This window comes from Mastigoproctus giganteus, chromosome 11 (genome assembly GCF_048544385.1).
Source record: "Mastigoproctus giganteus isolate SK-2022 chromosome 11, ASM4854438v1, whole genome shotgun sequence".
In the NCBI taxonomy this organism is placed as follows: Eukaryota; Metazoa; Arthropoda; class Arachnida; order Uropygi; family Thelyphonidae; genus Mastigoproctus; species Mastigoproctus giganteus.
Window position 1 is genome coordinate 12,750,289 of NC_143585.1, and position 21,054 is coordinate 12,771,342.

A 21,054-nucleotide genomic window follows, 5' to 3' on the forward strand; every position below is an offset into this window, starting at 1 on the left:
ATATCTTCATACCTATTTCTAAGTTTCCACTTTCGACAGACAAGCAAAGTGCAGGTTTCTGCTGCCCACCCATCTGGAATCTAACATCAGGATCTATCCCAGAGCACAGTAATGATTTTACAGTTTCAGCATCATTATTTTTGATGGCTACTAGAAGTTTACTCTCACGATCCCACTTCATTTTGACAAATGAATAACATTCATCTAAAATTTTCCTGGAAAGAAAAAACACATTTAAGAAAAGCTGCTTTTATCATAGTCAATTAGTTCATTTATTCATATAATATCCTTAAAGGATTACTCCCATTGTCTAACACTGATATTTTGTTTACTATAATAGTTTTAGCAAGCAACCAAAAAAAAAATTAACTTTGAACTGCAGGAGACATTTCATTAAAATTCTAAAAACTGTTTACATGATGCAGATTTTGGCTTTTCAATAATATTATGATACAGTTGGATGCTAAATAAATGTAATGTTTCAATGTCAATATCTGCGAAAGCTAATTTAAATAAATATAAATAACCACCACTCACTGCAAAGGCACCTAAATGAAACTGCTCATGAGCATCTATTAAATGCAATTAACTTTTTTTTTTTTTTGTTGTTGTTGAACTGGAAACTATCATTTAGTTGTTATTCACACAATTTCTCCCAGTAATCATGGTTGTGGCTTAATTATTTGAGGTACAACCCCCTCCTTTAGCATGAATCACTCCACGAATTTTTGTTGGTAGAGATTCAACTACATTCCTTAAATAGTTATCAATAAGTCACTCTGAAAACAACTGAGCCTGTAATTCATTCAGGTTTCATGGATGAATAACTTTACCTTATAGTCATTCAAAACTAATCTTAAGGTTGACTTGGAAGTCTGAAAGATTGATTTCTGTGAGATATACCTTATAGACCACTGTGAATGGACTACTGTTTTCCTTGGAAGAAAACAATGGTGCACAGTAATTAATGTAATCAGAATTGAGTGTATGGTCCAGCTCATTCATACTGAATGGGGGGATATGTAGTAATACTTTTATATTGAAATTCTTTGTTGGCTGAAAGTGTGATGATTTGTTTCAAAAGTCAAATCTGAAAAAAAGTAATTATGTTGAAAGTTAATATTGGCAAAATGATGTAAGGAAGCATGCTTATACAATGTCAAAAAAAAAAAAAAACCTACCTAATTCATTTGTCTATCCTATCTAATAATTTTTACAATTCTCTTAACAAAAAGATTTTTTTAAGAGAATTAGAAAAAAAAAGAGGCTTATCTTAACAAAAAAAAAAAAAATTTGTTAAGAGAAGTCTTGTGCCACTGACAGCTTATTGCTCTTCTCTGCATCCAGTCCAACAGATCATTCTTATACAACAGGATAATCCCCCCCCTTTGCTGTTCTGGCAAAATTACTAAACATCATTGAAGGAAACCCTTGTCTTCACCTGTCTATACTGCTCAAAAAAAAAATTTTCATGTTGCATTGTACAATTATCCCTACTTCTTTTTCATTCTCCAGTGACAAACAATATTCACTAATTGCTCAGTCTTGAACATTTTTAATGTTGGAAGCAATTACTGATTACTGACACTGAAAAAATCAAAATTGATTGCAAGAAAGAAAGAAAGAAATCTCACAACCGTCCTCCATTCTTTCATAGTGGATGCCTCATACTGCAGTTATCATGGAGTTCCAGGACAACAGTGTGCAGTTAAAATTTTTGGGCCCTTATGCAACCGATGAAGGAATTTTTGTATTTTTATTACCATGAAATACCAATGGTAAAAATATTGGCAAGCATAAAAATATTTATAATTTACCTTAAGTATATATTTTTATATTTATAAAAAAATGTATTGGGAAATATGGGTAGGAGGGCTCATCTTCATGGGCCATTATGCTTTGCTAATTCTTGCACTGTTGTTGCTATGCCTCTTACAGCTTGGTTTCTAACTGCTCCCCAACAAAGGACTGGCATGGCCTCCAATATCACCTGATAAACCCATAATGATTTTTATTTCTGGAGCACAAGAAAAAGAGTTTCAAAAGAATCGACAAACCAACCAAAGTGAAGATCAACATTAACCAAATACTGAAAAACTGTCAAAACTTTGAACATGAACTGTTCAATCGCTTTTGTGTGCTGCAAGATCTTCCTGACACAGATATTATTTTATTATTACTAGCCATATAGTGCAAGGAAGCCTGAGGCTTATGCTGCACCAGCTAAAAGAAGGGAATTGCCAAGAAAGAGAAGAACGATGATATCCAGCTCAGGACCGGGTGTGCCAAGCCCATACTCACCAGATGTGAGGCCCTGGGGGGATTTCAACCAATAATGAAAAAGTCATTGAGACTATTATAAATGCTGCTCATATCCTTGCACCTACTATAAAACAAGAAATACCAACCAGAGTAACAAAAGAAACAATTGCCATGATGAAAAATAGACGAGAAATTACGCAAAGTGGTAATATAAGAAATAAGGTAAAATATGTAGAAACGTGCAAGGCCATAGGAGTGCATGTAAAACCGGAGGAAAGCACATAAAAGAAGAAATACACAAGTTCAACATCAATCTCAGAAGAATACTAGAAGAAAATCAAGGGCTAAAGAAAGCAAAATGAAAAATGGTTATACGCAATAACCAAATGTTTGCTTTGAAGTTTGAGAATGGCACAACTACAAAAACCAACAACAAATACTAAAAGGAGTGAAAGAATTTTATTGAAATCTTTATAAGGATAAAGGACAACAACTGGATCAACACCAGATGGAAAAAACTGTACTAGAAATTTTGGTATAAGTAGAAAATGCTATAAAATGTCACTGTTGAAAGGTGGAGGCCAGCCAGTATGCAAAACCCAAATTATTTTCAAAATGCCTTCTACTTAAAGTAACTGTAGCATGGAAAAATGCAGAAGCCATCCTACTGCACAAAAAAGGTCACAAGGAAGATTTAAAAACTACTGACCTATTAATAAGCCTACTGCCAGTTGTCTACAAGGTTTACACGATGACACTTTCTAGAAGAATAGACAATACTTGATAAGGCACAACCCAAAGGACAAGCAGGTTTCAGAAGAGGCTTTAGTACAATAGATCACATCCAAACAGTGCAGCAAGTTATAGAGCAGCACAATGAATACAACCTTCCATTATGTATAGGAACATAACAGAAGGTTATCAACCTTCATCAACTATGAAAAAGCATTCATCTCAGTCACAAAACAAGCAATAATCAATGGCCTAACCAACCAAGGTGTAGACAAAGGTTACATCAATATTCTCCAATCAATATATGAAAAGGCAACTGCATCAATATAGGTCAACAATGATAAAGTTCAGAACAACAGAGAAAAAAAAAAAAAAAAAAGTGTCCAACAAGGAAATACAATCTCCCCAAAACTATTTTCTGCTTGTTCTGAAGAAATTTTTGGAAACTAAATTGGGATAATAAAGGACTCAATATAAATGGAGATTACCTGAATCACTTACAATTTGCAGATGGTGTCATTCTCTTTGCCAGTAATCCAGAAGAATTGCAGCATGAAAGCAAGAAGTTAAGTCTGAAGATAAATATCAAGAAAACACAGGTTATATTCAACAAATTTACCAGACCAAAGAAAATCATGGCTGAGGGATGATAACTACAAGGAGTGGAAAGGTATATTTATCTCGGACAAGAAATTTTCAACAGACGGAAGCATGATGGAAATTGAATGGCACATAAAATTGGGATGGCAAGCATTCGAAAAGCTTAATAGAGATTTAAAAACAAACTTACCACTCTGTCTCAAACAAAAGTTTTTGTTCAATTTATCCTCCCTGTCCTAACATATGGACATTGAATGCCAAAGCCTTACAAACACCGAGGGTCACACAAAGAAGTACAGAGTGCTGAATTTTGAACATAAACCAAAAGAGACCAAAAAACAAGTGCATGGATTCACCAACAAAGACAAACCAAGGTCTGTGCCATCACTGAAAGAAGAAACCATTTAAAATGGAAATGGGCAGGTCACATATAAAGAAGAACTGACGATAGATGAATCAAACAAAGGTAAAACTCCAGATATTGGGTCTTTTTTTTTTTTTTTTTTTTTTTTGATTTGGTAGTTGTTGGCGCATCGGCTTCTGTGGCCATATTGCACCTCCCAAGGTTTTTGCAGTACTTTGATCCAAGCCCGAGGCGGGAATCAAACCCGCGACCTTTCCAGATATTGGATCAGGGCCGTGCAGAGCCATTTTAGTACCTGAGGCAACAAGGAAAAATTGCACCCTATTGTTAATGGTGGTAACACTGGCAATTATTTAATCTTTCTTTTTGAGCCACTTTCAGCTTTAAACCTGAAGCAAGAGCCTCGTTAGCCTCATCCTTGGCATGGCTGTCTTGGGTACTAGTCCATATTTCGACAAACAGAGAGGAACAAAGCAGTGATTGGCAGGTGCCACTCACTGCTTTCCCCACCCACTGTCCTCATAGGTTAATATGCCTAGGGTGTTTTTCCCCATACTTTCCGCTGTTTTTAAATCGGAAACTCATTTTTCAATTTTAAAACAGCAGGATGGGGGGGGGATAAACACCCTACCTGAACTAAGCAACCCCTCTCCTTGACAACACAAAACAATAACAAAGAAAATGCCTTCACGATAATCACCCAATCACAGAACTCAACCGTACAATCACTCCATTAAATTCTATGACCATGCCCACTGCATGGAGACAAGTAGTATCCAAATAATGGAGTTTGGCCCAAACAAATTTAGCAATGGATACTGCTTGACTCTAAATGGCCAAGAAAAAGACCAAAAGGTGAGGTGGATTGAAGAAACTGAAATTTTCTGGTGTACAATGCAACAGAAAGCACAAGACCACAGTTGCTGGAAACTTGTTGAGGAGGACTTCATCCTGATGTGGATTAACAATGGCTGAAGATGATGATGATAATAATAATAATAAAAACGGTCTGTAAAGTAGTTCAATTAGAGCAAAGTATTAAGTCTGATACAGCAGCTTTATTTTCTCATTTTTGAAACTTTTTTATAGTCCTTGGCCACTATATAATCCAGCTGATGCTCAAAGGAAATTAGGGGAAATGAAAAGATGGACAATATCAAATTTATCAATTAAAAAGCCTATCGGAGAGAGACTGAAAACATAATGGCCGTCATCCTTTTGCCAGACCAGTGGTTCTCAAACTGTGTACTGCTGATCCCTTGGGATCTGTGGATAATTTCTGTAATGGCTACTCTGAATTTTACTTATTTTAAAAACAAAATCTAAATATCGTTACAGACTGGATGTCGCACCCGACATGAGAATTGAGTTGTCTACAATTACTTCCAACTTTAAACGACTTTGTGAGACGAAAAAACACCATTCTTCACACTAGTAGACATTGAGGTACGACTGATGATATACTCAAATACTGACATTTTATTATTCAGTTATTTTTTGTGTCAGTCTGAAAAAGGTAGTTTGTAAACATATAATAAATCAGTTCTCGGATATAAATTTTTAATTTTGGATACCTATCGTTCTGAAGATCCATATTCAAATGAACCAGGATTTTCGAAGCGAAAAGGTGTCCGCGAGCAAAAAAGTTTAGGAAACACTGCAATTGCTAACCCTACATTCAACATCTTCTCTGAAACAATCAATATTTAAATTAAAAACAAATTACCTTAGTACCTACAAAATAAAATATATAACATTTATAAATGACTCTGCGTTATTTTTAAAAATAACCGTAAAAATTCACTCAATCCATCCACTAAAATCGGAAAAAACAACTAGCAAACACGCCGTTCCCATTCTATCCAAGTACAGATCGCATACAATAAACACCGAATCATACTGATCAACAAGGCGCAAACAATGGACAAATATAATGGCAGTTAGCAGTGAACTACCACCTTAAAATAAAAATCTACATCTTCGCACAATTCTACGCAAAATAATACTCACCAAATATGAAAAAGGTATAATTTATAAACGCACTTACAATAACTTAGCGGTTTTTAAATACTGTTACTAAAATATTTATTTCTTTCCAACAAACACCAATCAGGATATCAAACAAAACACCACCTAAACTGAATGGAACCTTGAAAGAAAAAACAGCGTGCAGCGGTGACCTTGGCTATTGCATAATTTTAACCAGTGTGTATGACGAAAGTGAAACGGCAATAAAACATAACAAAAAATAAAAGATCTTTTGAGATTTCCAAGACTGGCTTAGCAGAATAATGCATATTATCATTATTACGCAACCTTCGTAACAAAATCAACTTAACACTTTCTTCAAAACGATGCTGCAACTTACAAGGTGAGTTATTTACAAATGAATATCCTTGAAATCTCTCATTTCATTCACAGAGCCATAATTATTATTATTTTTTTACAGAAAGTTTTAAACTTTGCTAATAAAGACAAATTACGCAGGGAAGCCAAGCTTACTTAACATCGGCCTTAAAATAAATAAATAACCAAGGTTCACACACCAGTTACTGATAAAAAAAAATTGGCTGAACACAGTGGCGCACCCAGAAATTTTGTTTAATGAGGAAGGTGAAGGTATGCCACACTGACAACTTTTATAAGCAACAACACGTTGCAGTAAACAATTATATTATTATAACAAAAATGTTCTTGGGAGGATGTGAGTCCAATGGATGGAAAGATGTACCAACACAAAACTTTCTTATAACCATTAATAAACAATGCGGGTTGACGAATTCCCCTAATTACACCATAGAAACCAAACTAGAAGAATGCATCCCGCATTACTGCGGGCCAGTCATTTGAAGAGGCCTCAAATTACAACTGCCGGCTAAAGCTTTGTTATAGTAAATTGGTTATCTTTTAAATTAGGACGGAGTGTAAGGATTGCTTTAGACTACATATGGTCAACATTCATAATTAAATAAATAAAGAAAAGCCTCAAATTAGTGCTTGAAACATTACTATTTGAAAAATTACCAATTCCCCTGTAAGAAAGCATCTTCGGATATTTTGACTAGAAACGAAAATTTACAAATGCTCTTTTGCTGTGAAGTGGGCTACATAGCCCACTTCAAAGAATTATATAAATGGTGTTTATGTAATACTAAGATGCTCTCTAGTTTATGATTTGCGAAAGAACAACTCTATATATGTTCCCAAGAAATTAACTGTTCACTACTTCATACACTACGATAAATATTTTAATAAAAGAGCATCACATTACAAACCGATTCCCAAGTTTTTGCTACATGCACAATAAGTAAATGCAAATGGAGCAAATTGCCCTTTCTCAAACTGCTGATGTCAAGTTGTAAGACGCTGATCAGTGGCGTAGCTACCATGTAGACAGGCAAGGCAATTGTCTCTGGGCCCGGGGCCTTTAGGGGCCCGGCGTCTTTGGCTGTCTCCTCTTTTTGCAATTTTCATTGATTAAGTAGAGTCCCGAACATGTTCTTTGCCTCCGGGCCCGAAAAAGGGTAGCTACGCTACTGACGCTGATCTAATGACACTAGCTCAAATCCACTGCTAATGCAAGCTCTAAACCACATCAGCTACAAAGCTAGAAAGTAAGCTTATGCAGAATCAGCCAAAAAAAAAAAAAAAAAAACATTTCACCTACTATTCACTCCAAATGCTTGTCCAGCTCAGCCTTAAATGTATTTAAGGTATCAACTTCCAAAACAAGAGACAGAAGCTGTTCCAGCAATCAACTACCCGCTGGCTAAAGGCAAATTTCCGCACTTTAATACTACAACTGTCTTTCCTCATTTTGAATCTATGCCACCTCAGGCTCTAAATCTGAGCAAGAGAAAGAATCCCTCCCCCGATGGTATTCTCCACCGTGTCACGGTGGGGAGGTTTGCCTGTCCCGATGACCCGGAGAGCTAAGTCGGCAGTAGCTTAGCTACTGGTAGGGCCTCCCAAGCCGGACAGGTCAAAGGGTAGGGGCTAGACTAAGAGAGATACCCCGGCCCTCCAGGTTGGGGGTTGCTGCAACGGGCTAGCTCCTTTTTCAGTGTAAAAAATACAGAAATGCTAAACGACCTATAAGTGAAAATGAAAACGGATTGCACTTTCGGAAACGACTCCGCGAACGGAAAAGGACTATGATTTTGGGATGCTGGAATATTCAAGGCCTTTCAACTAAAAGAAACTTTCTTCCTGATGAACTGCAAAAATTCAAGTTAGACATCGTCGTGTTTTCAGAGACAAAGAAAAAGGAATGTGGAGGGGAAATAATGGGAGAATACTACCATTTTTGGAGTGGAGTCGATAAGAGTGAAAGAGCAAGAGCAGGAGTTTCTATTGCTGTTAAAAAGAAATTGAGATACACCATCAAAAACTGGCAATTTATTAACGAAAGAATGATCTCATTGGAACTGACAATGTATAGGAGAGAAATATGTATTTTTGGAATATATGCTCCGACTAATGACACCGTCGATACCTTGAAGGATGAATTTTGGAAGGATCTGAGAGAACTAATAGAAAAAAATCCCTAAGAACAAAAAGATATTTCTAAAGGGACATTTCAATGCAAGTGTAGGAAGTGAACAAAATAGCAAAGTTATTGGAAGATGATTTGGAGAGAAAGAGAGGAACGACAACGAAGATAGACTATGCAATCTTTGTGAACAATTCGACTTGAGAATAAACAACACATTTTTCCAACACAAGGATATCCATAAATATACTTGGGCCCAGGAGACAAGAAAAATTAGATCAGTTATAGATTACATTATTTCAAAACATTCAGGGACATATGTATTGAAAGATATCAAAGTTTATAGAGGAGCCGAATGTGGATCTGATCATTTTCTTGTTAAAACAACACTAAGGCGGAACTGGATTAAGAAAATATGTGTGGACAACCAACAATGCAGGGAAGGAGAAATGCTACAAGTGGATCAATTTAACGTTAACCTACTCCAGGACGACAGCATTAGAAACAACTTCACCCAGAGATTGGATGCTGCAATTAACATAGAGATAAAAGGTAATACTGAAGAAATCTACGAATATTTAAAAAATACTGTTAAAAAAATAGCTCATGAAATCCTAGGCAAAAAGAAGAGCCAAGGATCAAAAAAGACCTGGATTACAGAGAAAGTAAGAGCTGCTGTAGAGGAAAAGAAACTTGCATATCAGAAATGGCTGGGTGATAGGAATGATACATATAGGAACATTTATGTTGAAAAGAAGAAAATAGCCAAACGGTTGGTAGTAGAAGCAAAAAATGAAGAATGGGAAAGGAAATGTGAAACTGTTAATAGCAAATTGGGCTTTAAGCAATCAGCGATCGTGGAAGGTCCTTAAAGACTTGAGAAAACAGAATAAACACAACGCTTGTTTGCAATTAATACCTTTGAAAGACTGGACGGAGTACTATGAAGGACTTTTAAAAGAAGACAGGGAAGAGTTCAAGACGATGGAGGATTTTGGTGTAGAAGACTCGGGTTTAAAAGTTTCTGTTAGGGAAGTGGAACTCCTGCTAAAGGAAGAAAGGAATCGCAAATCACCTGGACCTGGAGGAGTTTACATGGAACTTCTGAAATATGGAGGAAGAGGAGTGGCTGTTCTGATACGAAAACTGTTAAATAGTATACTGAGAGGAGAAGAAATACCTAAAGAAATGATAACAGGATATATTACATCAATTTATCGGAAAATCTGTGGGGTCTGAGGTCGAGGGTTTCCTGTGCGGACGTGCCTTTCTGCCGCTCTTGGAATAGAGAAGTTTTTTCTGATTTATTTTCTGCTTTATTAGTTTAAATTGACATATTAACTTATTTCTAGAGTAGCTTTATATTCCTATTTACGGTACTTAAAGTTAAAATAACTTAGATAGAGATTTTGTAGGTATTACTTAGTATCGGAAAGGGTATCAAATCCACGTGTTTACCGTTCATAAACGGCCGCCATTGTTACGTGAAAATTAATCAGTAAAATCTATTAATCTTGTCGAACTTCATTGGCAATTAAATTGTAATTTTAACTATACATATAACCACTTAGGTTACGGAACATAAATAATTAGTAAAAATAAATAATTAATACATAACTTGATACAGAAGTTATATAAAGGGATTTCGTAGATAACACTCGTTACTGAAGCGCGATACAGCATATCCGGAATTCGATAGCATTAGCTTTGTATAGTATAGTGCATAACATAATATTGTCAATTAATCAGTACATCTATTAATCTTGTTAAACTTCATTGTCAATTAAATTGTACTTTTAACTATATATATATAACGACTTAGAGTACAAACGTAACAAATAATTAATACATATTTGATACGGAAGTTATATAAAGGGAACTCGTAGATAACACTCGAGACCGAAAAATAAATATAGCGTTATAACTGTGTTAAGATACAAGTTTAAGGTTTTAATTTTGTTCTGAAATTGTAATTTTATTGACATTTAAATCGAAATCATGACTCTGACCAGAGCAGCAAAGCAAAAGGCTCAAGCTAATGGGAGTGCTGTGACTCAGGGGAGAACTGAGGGGGGCGGTTACCCCCTGAATCACGGCCTTTTAAGATGCACTGTTTGCTTGATGTTTGCGGAGCAATCGGGTACGGGACATGATACTGCCATGGGGGATGTCTTTGTGTGTGCACGATGCAAGGAGTGCAAGGAAATTAGGCGACAACTCGGCGTTGTTATGGGCCTATATGAGACCTTGAAGGACAGGGTGGATGCCCTCGAAGGAAATAAATTGAGGGGCCCATCAAGCTCTCAGCTGCCCACATCAACACCAGAGCTTGGACTTGGTCATCTTGCAACACAGAGGCAGCCACCAAGGCAGAATGCGCTGGTCCAACAGGAACTAGTAGTTGTTGGTGACTCAATTGTCAGGGAAACGGGGAACATGCTTTGTAAAAAGGATAGGTGGAACAGGACCAGGGTATGTCTGCCAGGGGCAAAGGTTGATGAGTTGTAGAGCACAAAAGGTGATATAGTTGTACACGTTGGCACTAATGATATTAAGAGTAGGAGACCAGCGGAATTACTTAACAAGTACAGGTCACTGTTGAAAAAAAGCCGTGAAGTAGGGTTGAATTTGAAAGTGTCTGCAATTCTGCCCAGACACGATAGGAGGGAGTATATGATGAGAGCCTTGTCGATCAATTCGGCCCTGGAAAGATTGTGCAAGGCTGAACGGGTAGAATTTTTTCAGCCTGGACTGTACTTGTTAACAGGAGAGATTGCTTCTACAGGGATGGGATACACTTAAATAGAAAGGGTGCAAGAATATTTGCTGATGCTATCGAGGCAGTGTTAGGTGGGTCGGAAAATTGCTAGCTTGGGGGGAGACAAAGACTAATGGATTAACAGTAGCCACTGGCAGAGGTGAAAGAGATTCTTGCACTGCTTCTATTGGAATGAGCAGAAGCCTGAAAAACAAGATACAGGATATTTCAGAGACTGCTGGAAGTCATTGCTGTACAAGTAAACACATGGGTTGTGTTAGGGTAGCTAAGAATAGAAACAGGTGCATGTATACTTGCGTGTACACTAATGCTAGGAGTTTAGTAAATAAATTTGATGAATTTGAGGTATTACTCAAAACATCAAAGGCAGATATTGTTGGGATATCAGAGACGTGGTGTCACACAGATATAAGGAATGCAGAACTGGAATTTGGGGAGTACAACGTCTACAGAAAGGATAGACAGGATAGGAAGGGACGAGGGGTTATGCTATTAGTTAAAAAACACATAAAATCCAAGGAAGTGAAGCCAGTTGACATCGCTGGACAGTGCAGTGTTGAGTCAGTTTGGTGTGACATAAGCATAGGTAAATCAAAATTGAGAGTAGGAGTGTGCTATAGGCCTAATGACTCTGATGAGTATAATAAGATACTGTACAGGGAAATAGAATGGGCCAGTAAATCAGAGAGTCTTATAATAGGAGATTTTAATTTCCCAGATATTGACTGGAATTTGGGGGCTGGTTACTCAAACACTATCAGGGCTTTTGTGGATTTATTGGATGATTGTTTTCTACACCAGCATGTTCGGGAGGCAACTAGAGGGAGTAATACTCTTGATCTGATTATCAGTAGTGATTCTTCATGCATTAGGAATCTGCAGATAAATGAACCACTGGGTGGCAGTGATCACAGTGTGCTGAAGTGGGATTTACTCAAGGAGGTAACTACCATCAGAGGTAAAGGGAAGGGTTTTTGCTTTCGTAAAGGCGACTATGATGGTCTGAGACAGTATTTAAATTCTATACAGTGGGACCAACTGATGATGTTACCAACAGCAAATTCAAAATGGGAAGCATTCAAGGAACTAATCTTGGAAGCTACCAGGCTTTACATACCAACCAAGAAATATTGTTCAAGGTTCAGGCCTAAATGGTTGTCAGATGAACTAATGAGACATATGGCAGAGAAGAAAAATGCATGGGATACATACAAATTAATGGGTGACGTGGAAGCCTATGATAGATATAAGTTGGTCTGTAACCAAGTCACAAAGGAGATTAGGCAGGCAAAGGCAGATTATGAGAAATCCTTGGCAAAGGATGCAAAGAAAAACAGAAAAGAGTTCTTTACCTATTTAAACTCAAGAAGGAAAGGGATGAATCAGATTGGTCCACTGGAGGTTGATGGTTCAACAGTTGAGGATCCAGCTCAGGTGGCTAACAATCTAAACGAGTATTTTGCATCTACATTCACACATGAGGAGTTATTCAGGAAGGGGAATGTCGTAGGTGAAGTAAACATTGGCAGTGAGCTAGATGATTTTCTAATAACTGAGAGGAAAGTGGAGGAGAAATTGTTGAGGATAAACATAAAAAAGGCACCCGGGGTGGATGGGATCTATCCAGTTATATTAAAGGAGGCAGCAAAGGAAGTAAGCAAACCCCTAGCCATAATTATGAGAGCTTCTTTGGACTCAGGGGAGGTACCCATGGACTGGAGATGTGCAAATGTAACCCCAATTCACAAAGGAGGATCAAAGGCTGACACAAATAATTATAGACCTGTTAGTTTAACTTCGGTTCCAGGAAAATTAATGGAGGCACTGGTTAAAGAAGCACTGCAGGATCATCTGGACAAGAATTCAGTTATAGCCCAGACACAGCATGGGTTTGTTAAGGGCAGGTCTTGTCTGACCAATTTGATTGGATACTATGATGTAGTCACAAAAGAACTGGATGCAGGGAATAACTTTGATATTATATATTTGGATCTTAGAAAGGCTTTTGATACTGTTGCGCATGGAAGACTGCTGCACAAATTGGAGAAGTGTGGCATTCGAGGCAAATTGCTGCTATGGATAAAGGGATGGTTGAGTGGCAGAAGACAGAGAGTGGTAATCAATGGACACTGCTCAACGTGGACTAATGTTATTAGTGGAGTTCCTCAGGGTTCAGTGTTGGGTCCATTGTTGTTTTCTGTATTTATAAATGATATTGATGATGGTGTATCAGGCTTAATGTCCAAGTTTGCAGACGATACAAAGGTTGGCAGGGTTGTTAAGGACACTACTGATACTATGCTGCTGCAACAGGATCTGGAAAGGTTGAGCAGATGGGCTGAGAGGTGGCAAATGAAGTTTAACATTGACAAATGTAAAGTACTACATATGGGAAACAGTAACCCCAGATCAACGTATCAACTCTGTGGTACTACGCTGACAGTGGTAGAGAATGAAAAGGACCTGGGGGTAATTGTGCAGGCAGATATGAAGTTCTCTGAGCAGTGCAGACGTGCTGCAAGTGTAGCTCATGGTGTCTTGTCAATGATATACAGGAATTTTTCTAGCAGGGACAGGGATGTGATTATTCCCTTGTATAAGGCCTTGGTCAGGCCACACTTTGAGTACTGTATACAGGTCTGGAGGCCTCATTTCAAGAAGGATGTAGAGCTGCTGGAACGAGTACAGAGAAGGGCAACAAGATTAGTGAATGGAACAAAGGGTTGCTCTTACGAAGAAAGGCTTAAGTTTTGCAAATTACAGAGCCTGGAGACTAGGCATCGCCGAGGTGATCTGATAGAGGTGTACAAGGCTTTGAATGGCTTGAGCATGCTCAATGCCGATGGGATTCTTCCTCTTGCTCAGAATAATCACCTGAGAGGGCATAAATTCAAATTGAGGAAGGACGGATGTCGGATAGATGTGCGGAAATTCGCCTTTAGCCAGCGGGCAGTTGGTTTGTGGAATAGACTTCCATCGCTTGTTGTTGAAGTTGATAAACAAATTTAAGGCTCAGCTGGACAGGTATTTCGAACGAATTGAGGGGTGAAATGGGAGTAGTGGTTTTTTTTTTTTTTTTGGCTGATGCTGAATAAGCTTGCTTTCTTGCATCATATGCCTCTACTAATGCTAATGCTAATGCTAATGCTAAATCTGTTCAAATTACAGAGGAATATGCGTCCTGAACCCGCTGTTAAAGATCCTTGGAAAATGGATCAGGAACCATTTAGAAGACCGAATCGAGGTATCAGAAGAACAAAGTGGTTTTTCAGCCGGGAGGTCATTTATAGACCTTATCTCAACAGTACAGCAGATCCTTGAAAAATGCCAATAAAAAGGGAAAAAAATCTTCATGATTTTCATTGACCTTGAAAAGGCATATGACAGTGTTCCAAGAAAACTCTTATGGGAAGCACCGAAAGAGGCAAATATTGATGGATAACTGATTAACATTATTGAGGCAATTTACAGGAATAATAGATGCAGAATTAAAGTGGGATCAGCTTTGTCACCTGAATTCAACACTTCAAAAGGCTTATTACAAGGTCACCAAATTTTGAAAAGTGTTGCATGTCACCAACACTTTTCAAAATTTATATCGACATCTGCCTAAGATCCTGGTCAAAAAAATTTAATAAACTGGGATTGCCGATTAATAAGAACACCTATATTCACAACTTACTTTTTGCAGACGATCAAGTGGTGATAGCACAAGACTTAGAAGATGGCATGTCGTCAATTGTTTGAGAAATATAAACAATGGGGGTCTAAAAATCAATTTTAGCAAGACTGAAATGTTGTCTTCAGGACCAGGACACGTTCTAAATATTGCAGGTTTTAAAATTCAACAAGTCGATAAATTCAAATACACTGTATTTGGGATCAATCTTACAAAGTGATGGATCATCCCAAGCAGATATCAATAAGAGGTTTGCAGACGGCAGAAAGGCTATCAGCATGTTAAACTCTGTTCTGGGGAGCAAAAATATCCTAAATAAAACAAAGAAACTTATATTTCAAACGATTGTACAAAGTTTGGAGCGGAAACCAGGACATTGAATAGGCGAGCAGAAAACAAATTGCTCTCCAGAGAAATGGATTTTTGGAGATGCTCAGCAGGAACTTCTAGAAGAGACAAAAAACGGAATGAAGACATAAGGGAAAAAATGGAAGTGAAAAAGACTATTATTGACACCATCAAAGAAAAGCGTCTAACTTGGTATGGACATGTAAAACGGATGCAAGAAAACAGATATCCAAAGGCTATCCTGGAAGAAGGAGAAGAGGAAGACCTAGGAGGACATGGAGGGATGGATGGAGCAGGAGTGCATGACAGCCGGAGGCTTAACCGACCAAGACACCTTGAACTGCAATTTATGGCGGGAAAAAATTCCAAACAAGAAATAACTTGTAGGCTGAGGAAACCCATTGTAAATGTAAACACTCTTCTTGAAGAAGAAGAGAAAGAATCCCATCAGCATTGAGCTTGGTCAACCCGTTCAAGACCGTATACATCTCAAACAGATCCACTAATAACATTAGTCTCCAGGCACTGAAATGTGCAGAAATTAGGCATATCTTGGTACGAGCACCCCATTGTTCCCCGCACCAGACTTTCCCTTTTTTGTACTCGTTCTGGCAATTCTACATCCTTCCTAAAATGAGGCCTCCAGACCTCTACAGACTATTCAAGGTGTGGCCTCTAGTACAACGGGATAATCACCTCCTTGTACCTACCAGCAAAATTCTTATATATCATTGACAACACTCATGAGCTGCTCTAGCAGGCCGTCTGCACTGCTCAGCAAACAACTTATCTGACTGCACAATTACCCTCAGGTCCTTTCCACTTTCCACTTCCCTGAGGGTAGAACCACACAGTTGGTACTTTTCTCTTGGATTACTGCTATCTATTTGCAATACTTTGCATTTGTCAATTTTAAACTTCAGTTGCCACATCTCAGCCCATTTGCACAACTTATCTAGATCCAGTTGCAGTAGCATACTGTCTTTACTGGCGTTAACAACCCTGCCAATCTTTGCATCATCTGCAAACTTGGACATTAAGCCTGATATACCTTCATTGATATCATTTATGAATACACAAAATAGCAATGGGCCCAGCACCGAACCCTGGGGAACTCCACTAATAACATTAGTCCACGAAGAGCAGTATCCATTAGCTTTAGTACACTGGTGTGAAAACCTCGAGGAAGAGTCAGGTTTTCACCTGTAGCTTCTCATAGGAGTGGCCTGGATATAGGAAAATCGTACCAAAGGAACCTGATGAGGTACAAAAATGATGAGGGAAACAACACCGACACAACAACGGAAACAAAACGGTACAGAGGGACTTTATTCAAAAATGGACACATAGCACTGGCTGCCATGATACAGATGAATCACTGCCAAAGATGGAACAAAGGGAAGAGGTGGTCCTCAGTAGGAGATACCGCCACCCTTAATATCGATGCAGGCTTTGCACCGCCTGTCTATACTTAGAACAATGTTGTTGATAAGTTCTTGCGATAACATCTTTCATTCTTCTGTCAGCGCTTTCTTCAGCTTGTGAACATTTTCTGGTGGGTGTGGATGTGCTGCTAGGCGTCTCCCCAGAGCGTCTCATATGTGTTCGATGGGATTTAGATCGCTGGAATGGGCAGGCGAAACCATACGAACAATGTCCTCACTTTCCAAAAGCATATCAAATGCTGCAGTGCGATGGGGTACGGCGTTATCATCCATAAACACGAACTCGGGGGCCAATGGCAGTTCGGAACAGACGCACATGGGGAAGGATTAACTCAGTATAGTAGCGTGCACCGGTTACAGTACGGCCTTCCAGTATCTGGAGTTGTGTACGTCCATCTAAGATAACGCATCCCCAGACAAGAACACCTCGACTGCCATGTTGATCCCTTTCAATGATGTTTCGGGGTGATAATGTGAGCCTACCTCTCACTAGATTAGTTGACGTCCAGAATCGCTGCTGAGACTGAATCTACTCTCCTCAGTAAAAAGTACCTTACCCCACTGCACTGCTGTCCAGTCCGTGTGTTCAATACACCACTGTAAATAGTGTCTCAAATAGGCAGGTGTTAAAGGGACACAGCGTTCTGGCTGTCGGGCAAACAATCCACCTTTGTGGAGTCGCTTGGCCACAGTAAACCGCGATATCCTGCTTCCTGTGCTCCTGTGTAGCTGGTTTGCAATGGATCCCGCTGTCTGATGTCGGTCCCTCTTGGCCTGTAGGAGTATATAGCGGGCATCATTGGGCGTTGTTTTTCGTGGACGACTACCACTGGTTCTTCGAACACCTGTACCTGTCGTTCTGAAGGCCGACCACGCACGTGAGATGATGCTATGGGCGATATTGAACTCTGCAGCCACAATCCCTGCACTTAGACCTTCTTCGAGTTTCCCACATATTCGACCCAGGGTAAATTCATCCAGTTGTTGTCCACTGGCCATTTCGTTGTCTGTAGCACTGCATGAAACCAATGGAACGTGTGTAACAATCGTGCTCACCATTCGGTAATTTGCACGCAATTGCTGAACTGCTGCTTTTATCTGTTTATATGATCCCTCTCATCACGATTCAAATTTTTGAATGTGCACCAGCTTTATACTGAACGGCCACAATTATGCAAATTGTGGAATTTGCAAAGAGGAATTTATACCGCACTTGAGGCGGCATAAATTCAAATTGAGGAAAGGCAGTTGCAGAATTAAACGTGTGAATATTTGCCTTTAGCCAGCGAGTTGTTGATTACAGAAACGAACTTCCGTCTGTCCTTATGGAAATTGAAAGCTTAAACAGATTCATGGAAGAACTGGACAAACGCTTGGAGAGAATAGTTGGGTGAAATGGAACTTTTTTTTATTCTTTTGGTATATTTTTTTTATAAACTTGCTTTCTTGTATCATATGCTACTACTAATGCTAAAACAACGGCGGCAAAATTCTAACGTTGTTATCGATACAACGTAATGACGGCAGAGTTTAACTGTAGTTTTTTAAGAAAGGGCCAAAAAAGAAAACAAATACCCCAAATTAATCAGGGAATTTCAAATAAATACTACACTACTAATTTCAAATAAATACCACACTACTAATTACAAATCAAAAGTTACAAAATAATAATAATCAATCAATAAATTTCCACTTAGCGGCACCCGAGAAAGTGTTTTAGTCGAGTGCATAGTCTAAAGCAGGGGTTCGCAAACTCCGGCCCGCGGGTTAATATTGTTTTTTACATGAAAAAAAAATTAAAATAAATCAAATTACGCGCAGCAATAGCTGATAGTCGAGTTGAGAATAATGACCGCAAGTGGCGCTACTGGCGTCGCATATTCGAATTCTGTCGTCTACCGTAGAACAAATGTTGCCAGCATTTCTCTCAGTTTTGCTTTAGCGGCGGACGTGGTATTGTCTGTCACGGCGCTTTTTTTTGTCCCTTTTATTTATTACCCACCGTTTCCATGTCACCCTCAAGACCAAATATGAAGAGAAAAGTGGACTTCGAATGTCGTGCTTTTAAAGCTGAATGGAGTGTGAATTATTTTGTCATAGAAATACATGACAAAGTATTATGTTTATTATGTAATGACACAATAGCTGTGCGAAAAAAAAAAAAGAAAAAAAAAAAAAAAAAGAGTACAATATACGTCGTCATTACCAAACTAAGCACGCGGCACAATATTCAAAACTAACAGAAAATCAACGGAAGCTAAAACTGGAAAGTTTAAAACGTAATGCATCATCACAACGCAATTTGTTCGTTAAAATAAAAAATGATAATGAAGCAGTAACTAAGGTAAGCTTACGAATAGCTCATTTATTGGCCAAGAAAGGGAAACCATTTACCGATGTTGAATTAATTAAATCATGTTTGCTTGTGGCAGCCGAAGAAAGTGTCCAGAGAAAATGGATTTGTTTCGATCTGTCATTCTTTCGGCGAGAACAACTGTTAGAAGAGTTGAGGACACCGGGAGCCACATCAAGAGTCAATTAAAAGACAAGGCAAAAAATTTCAATTGGTTTTCGTTGGCTCTTGATGAGTCTGCAGACATTACTGATACTGCCCAATTGTTGCTGTTTATTCGAGGAGTCAATACTGTGTTTGAGGTTACTGAAGAATTAGCTTCTATGAATAGTCTGCATGGAACAACTACAGGCGAAGATATCTTCAAGGAAGTCGAGAAAACGCTAACACAGTACAATTTGCAATGGAATCAGTTAAAATGTGTCACAACTGAAAGTGGTAAAAATATGTGTGGAACGGGGAAAGGATTAGTTGGACAAATTTTTAAGGCTTGTGAAGAAGCTAAATGTTCAAAACCTCTGGTAATTCATTGTATTATTCACCGTATTATTCACCAGCAGGCTCTTTGTGGGAAACACCTCAATCTGTCATGTGTTATTGAACCAGTTGTGTCAGCGGTTAACTTTATTCGCTCTAGTGGACTTAACCATCGTCAGTTTCGTGATTTTTTTATTAGAGATTGAAGCCCAATATCCTGATTTGCCCTACCATACAGCAGTTCGATGGCTCAGCAATGGAAAAGTTTTATTGAGATTTTTTGAACTCAGAGAAACAATAGAAATTTTTCTAAATGAGAAAAACTGCCCACAACCACTATAATCTAACAATGAATGGCTATGGAAAGTGGCATTTGCTACAGACATCGTGGGATATCTTAACGAATTTAACTTAAAATTACAGGGGAAAACAGTGCTCATATGTGAAACGTATTCTATCATATCATCAAAAATTTGCATTGTTTGAAACACAAATCATATTAACCAAGTTTGACCATTTTCCATTCTGTAAAAAATTTCAAATATTAGCGAAATCCCCATTCCAAAAAAAATTCGCGACGGATATATTTTCTGAACTTAAACTACAGTTACAACAGCGTTTTTCGGAACTTGATGCAAGTACAAAAGACATTTCCATATTTCAAAATCCATTTGGCTGTACAATTGAGGAGCTTCCATCAGACCTTCAATTGGAAGTGATTGATTTGCAAAATGATGATATGCTAAAGGTTAGTTTTAAAGAAATGGATCTAACCCAATTCTATAAATATCTTTCGGAAGATAAATACGGTCAATTAAAATCATATGCACGAGGATTTATATCTGTATCTGGGAGTACTTACCAATGTGAAAAAACATTTTCGAAAATGAAATATGTAAAATCGCAATACAGATCATTATTAACGGATGACCATTTGCAAACAACTTTAATGATATGAAGTACTAACTTCGATAATGAAATATTATCTCAGAAAAAACAATTACATTCATCGCATTAGTACAAAATTTAACCAATTCTATAATACGTTTATTAATAAATGGAAATATTTCATTCATTTTTTGTGTCAGCATGTGTATAAATATTATGTAAAATATCACTTCCTAATAAAAAGATTTTGAACCTGTTTTTTTCTGTTGCTCTATGAGTAGAATTACCCATGTAAATATTTTCGAGCTTGCTACCTGGCCCGCTGAGCCTAAAAATTTTACGATCTGGCCCTTTCCAAAAAAAGTTTGCGGAACCCTGGTCTAAAGCGTTGTTTACTATTCTGAAAGATGATCATTAAGCGTGGGAAAATGTTGATGCAGCTGTTCGATCTCAAAGCGGAAATTCAAATTTTCTCGAAACTGAAAGGAAACCCAGTAATTACGTTTGAAAATTAACGAATGGATGTGTGACTTTGATTTCTTAGTTGAGATAACTTTGCAGGTAAAAAAGTTGAAAAAACGGTTCCAAGGGAAAGACCAGTTTATAAATGCAATGTTTGATCACACCACGGCTTT

At 38.0% G+C, this 21,054-nt stretch overlaps 1 protein-coding gene across 2 annotated transcripts in view; it reads right to left on the reverse strand.

Annotated features, from left to right (window-relative positions):
* Positions 1-6,415, reverse strand: part of LOC150077723 (uncharacterized) — a 36,406-nt gene extending 29,991 nt beyond the window's left edge. The window contains exons 1-2 of one of the 2 annotated variants that reach the window (XM_090385534.1): positions 6,327-6,415; positions 13-215 (exon numbers count right to left, since the gene is read on the reverse strand). In XM_090385534.1, the coding sequence (XP_090241660.1) occupies positions 13-181 (169 nt within the window). In that variant the 5' untranslated portion in view covers positions 182-215; positions 6,327-6,415. Of the gene's footprint in view, positions 1-12; positions 216-5,968; positions 6,203-6,326 lie in introns of those variants that run through there. The other variant, XM_090385533.1, reaches the window with a different exon arrangement.
* Between the last annotated feature and the right edge of the window lie 14,639 nt (positions 6,416-21,054).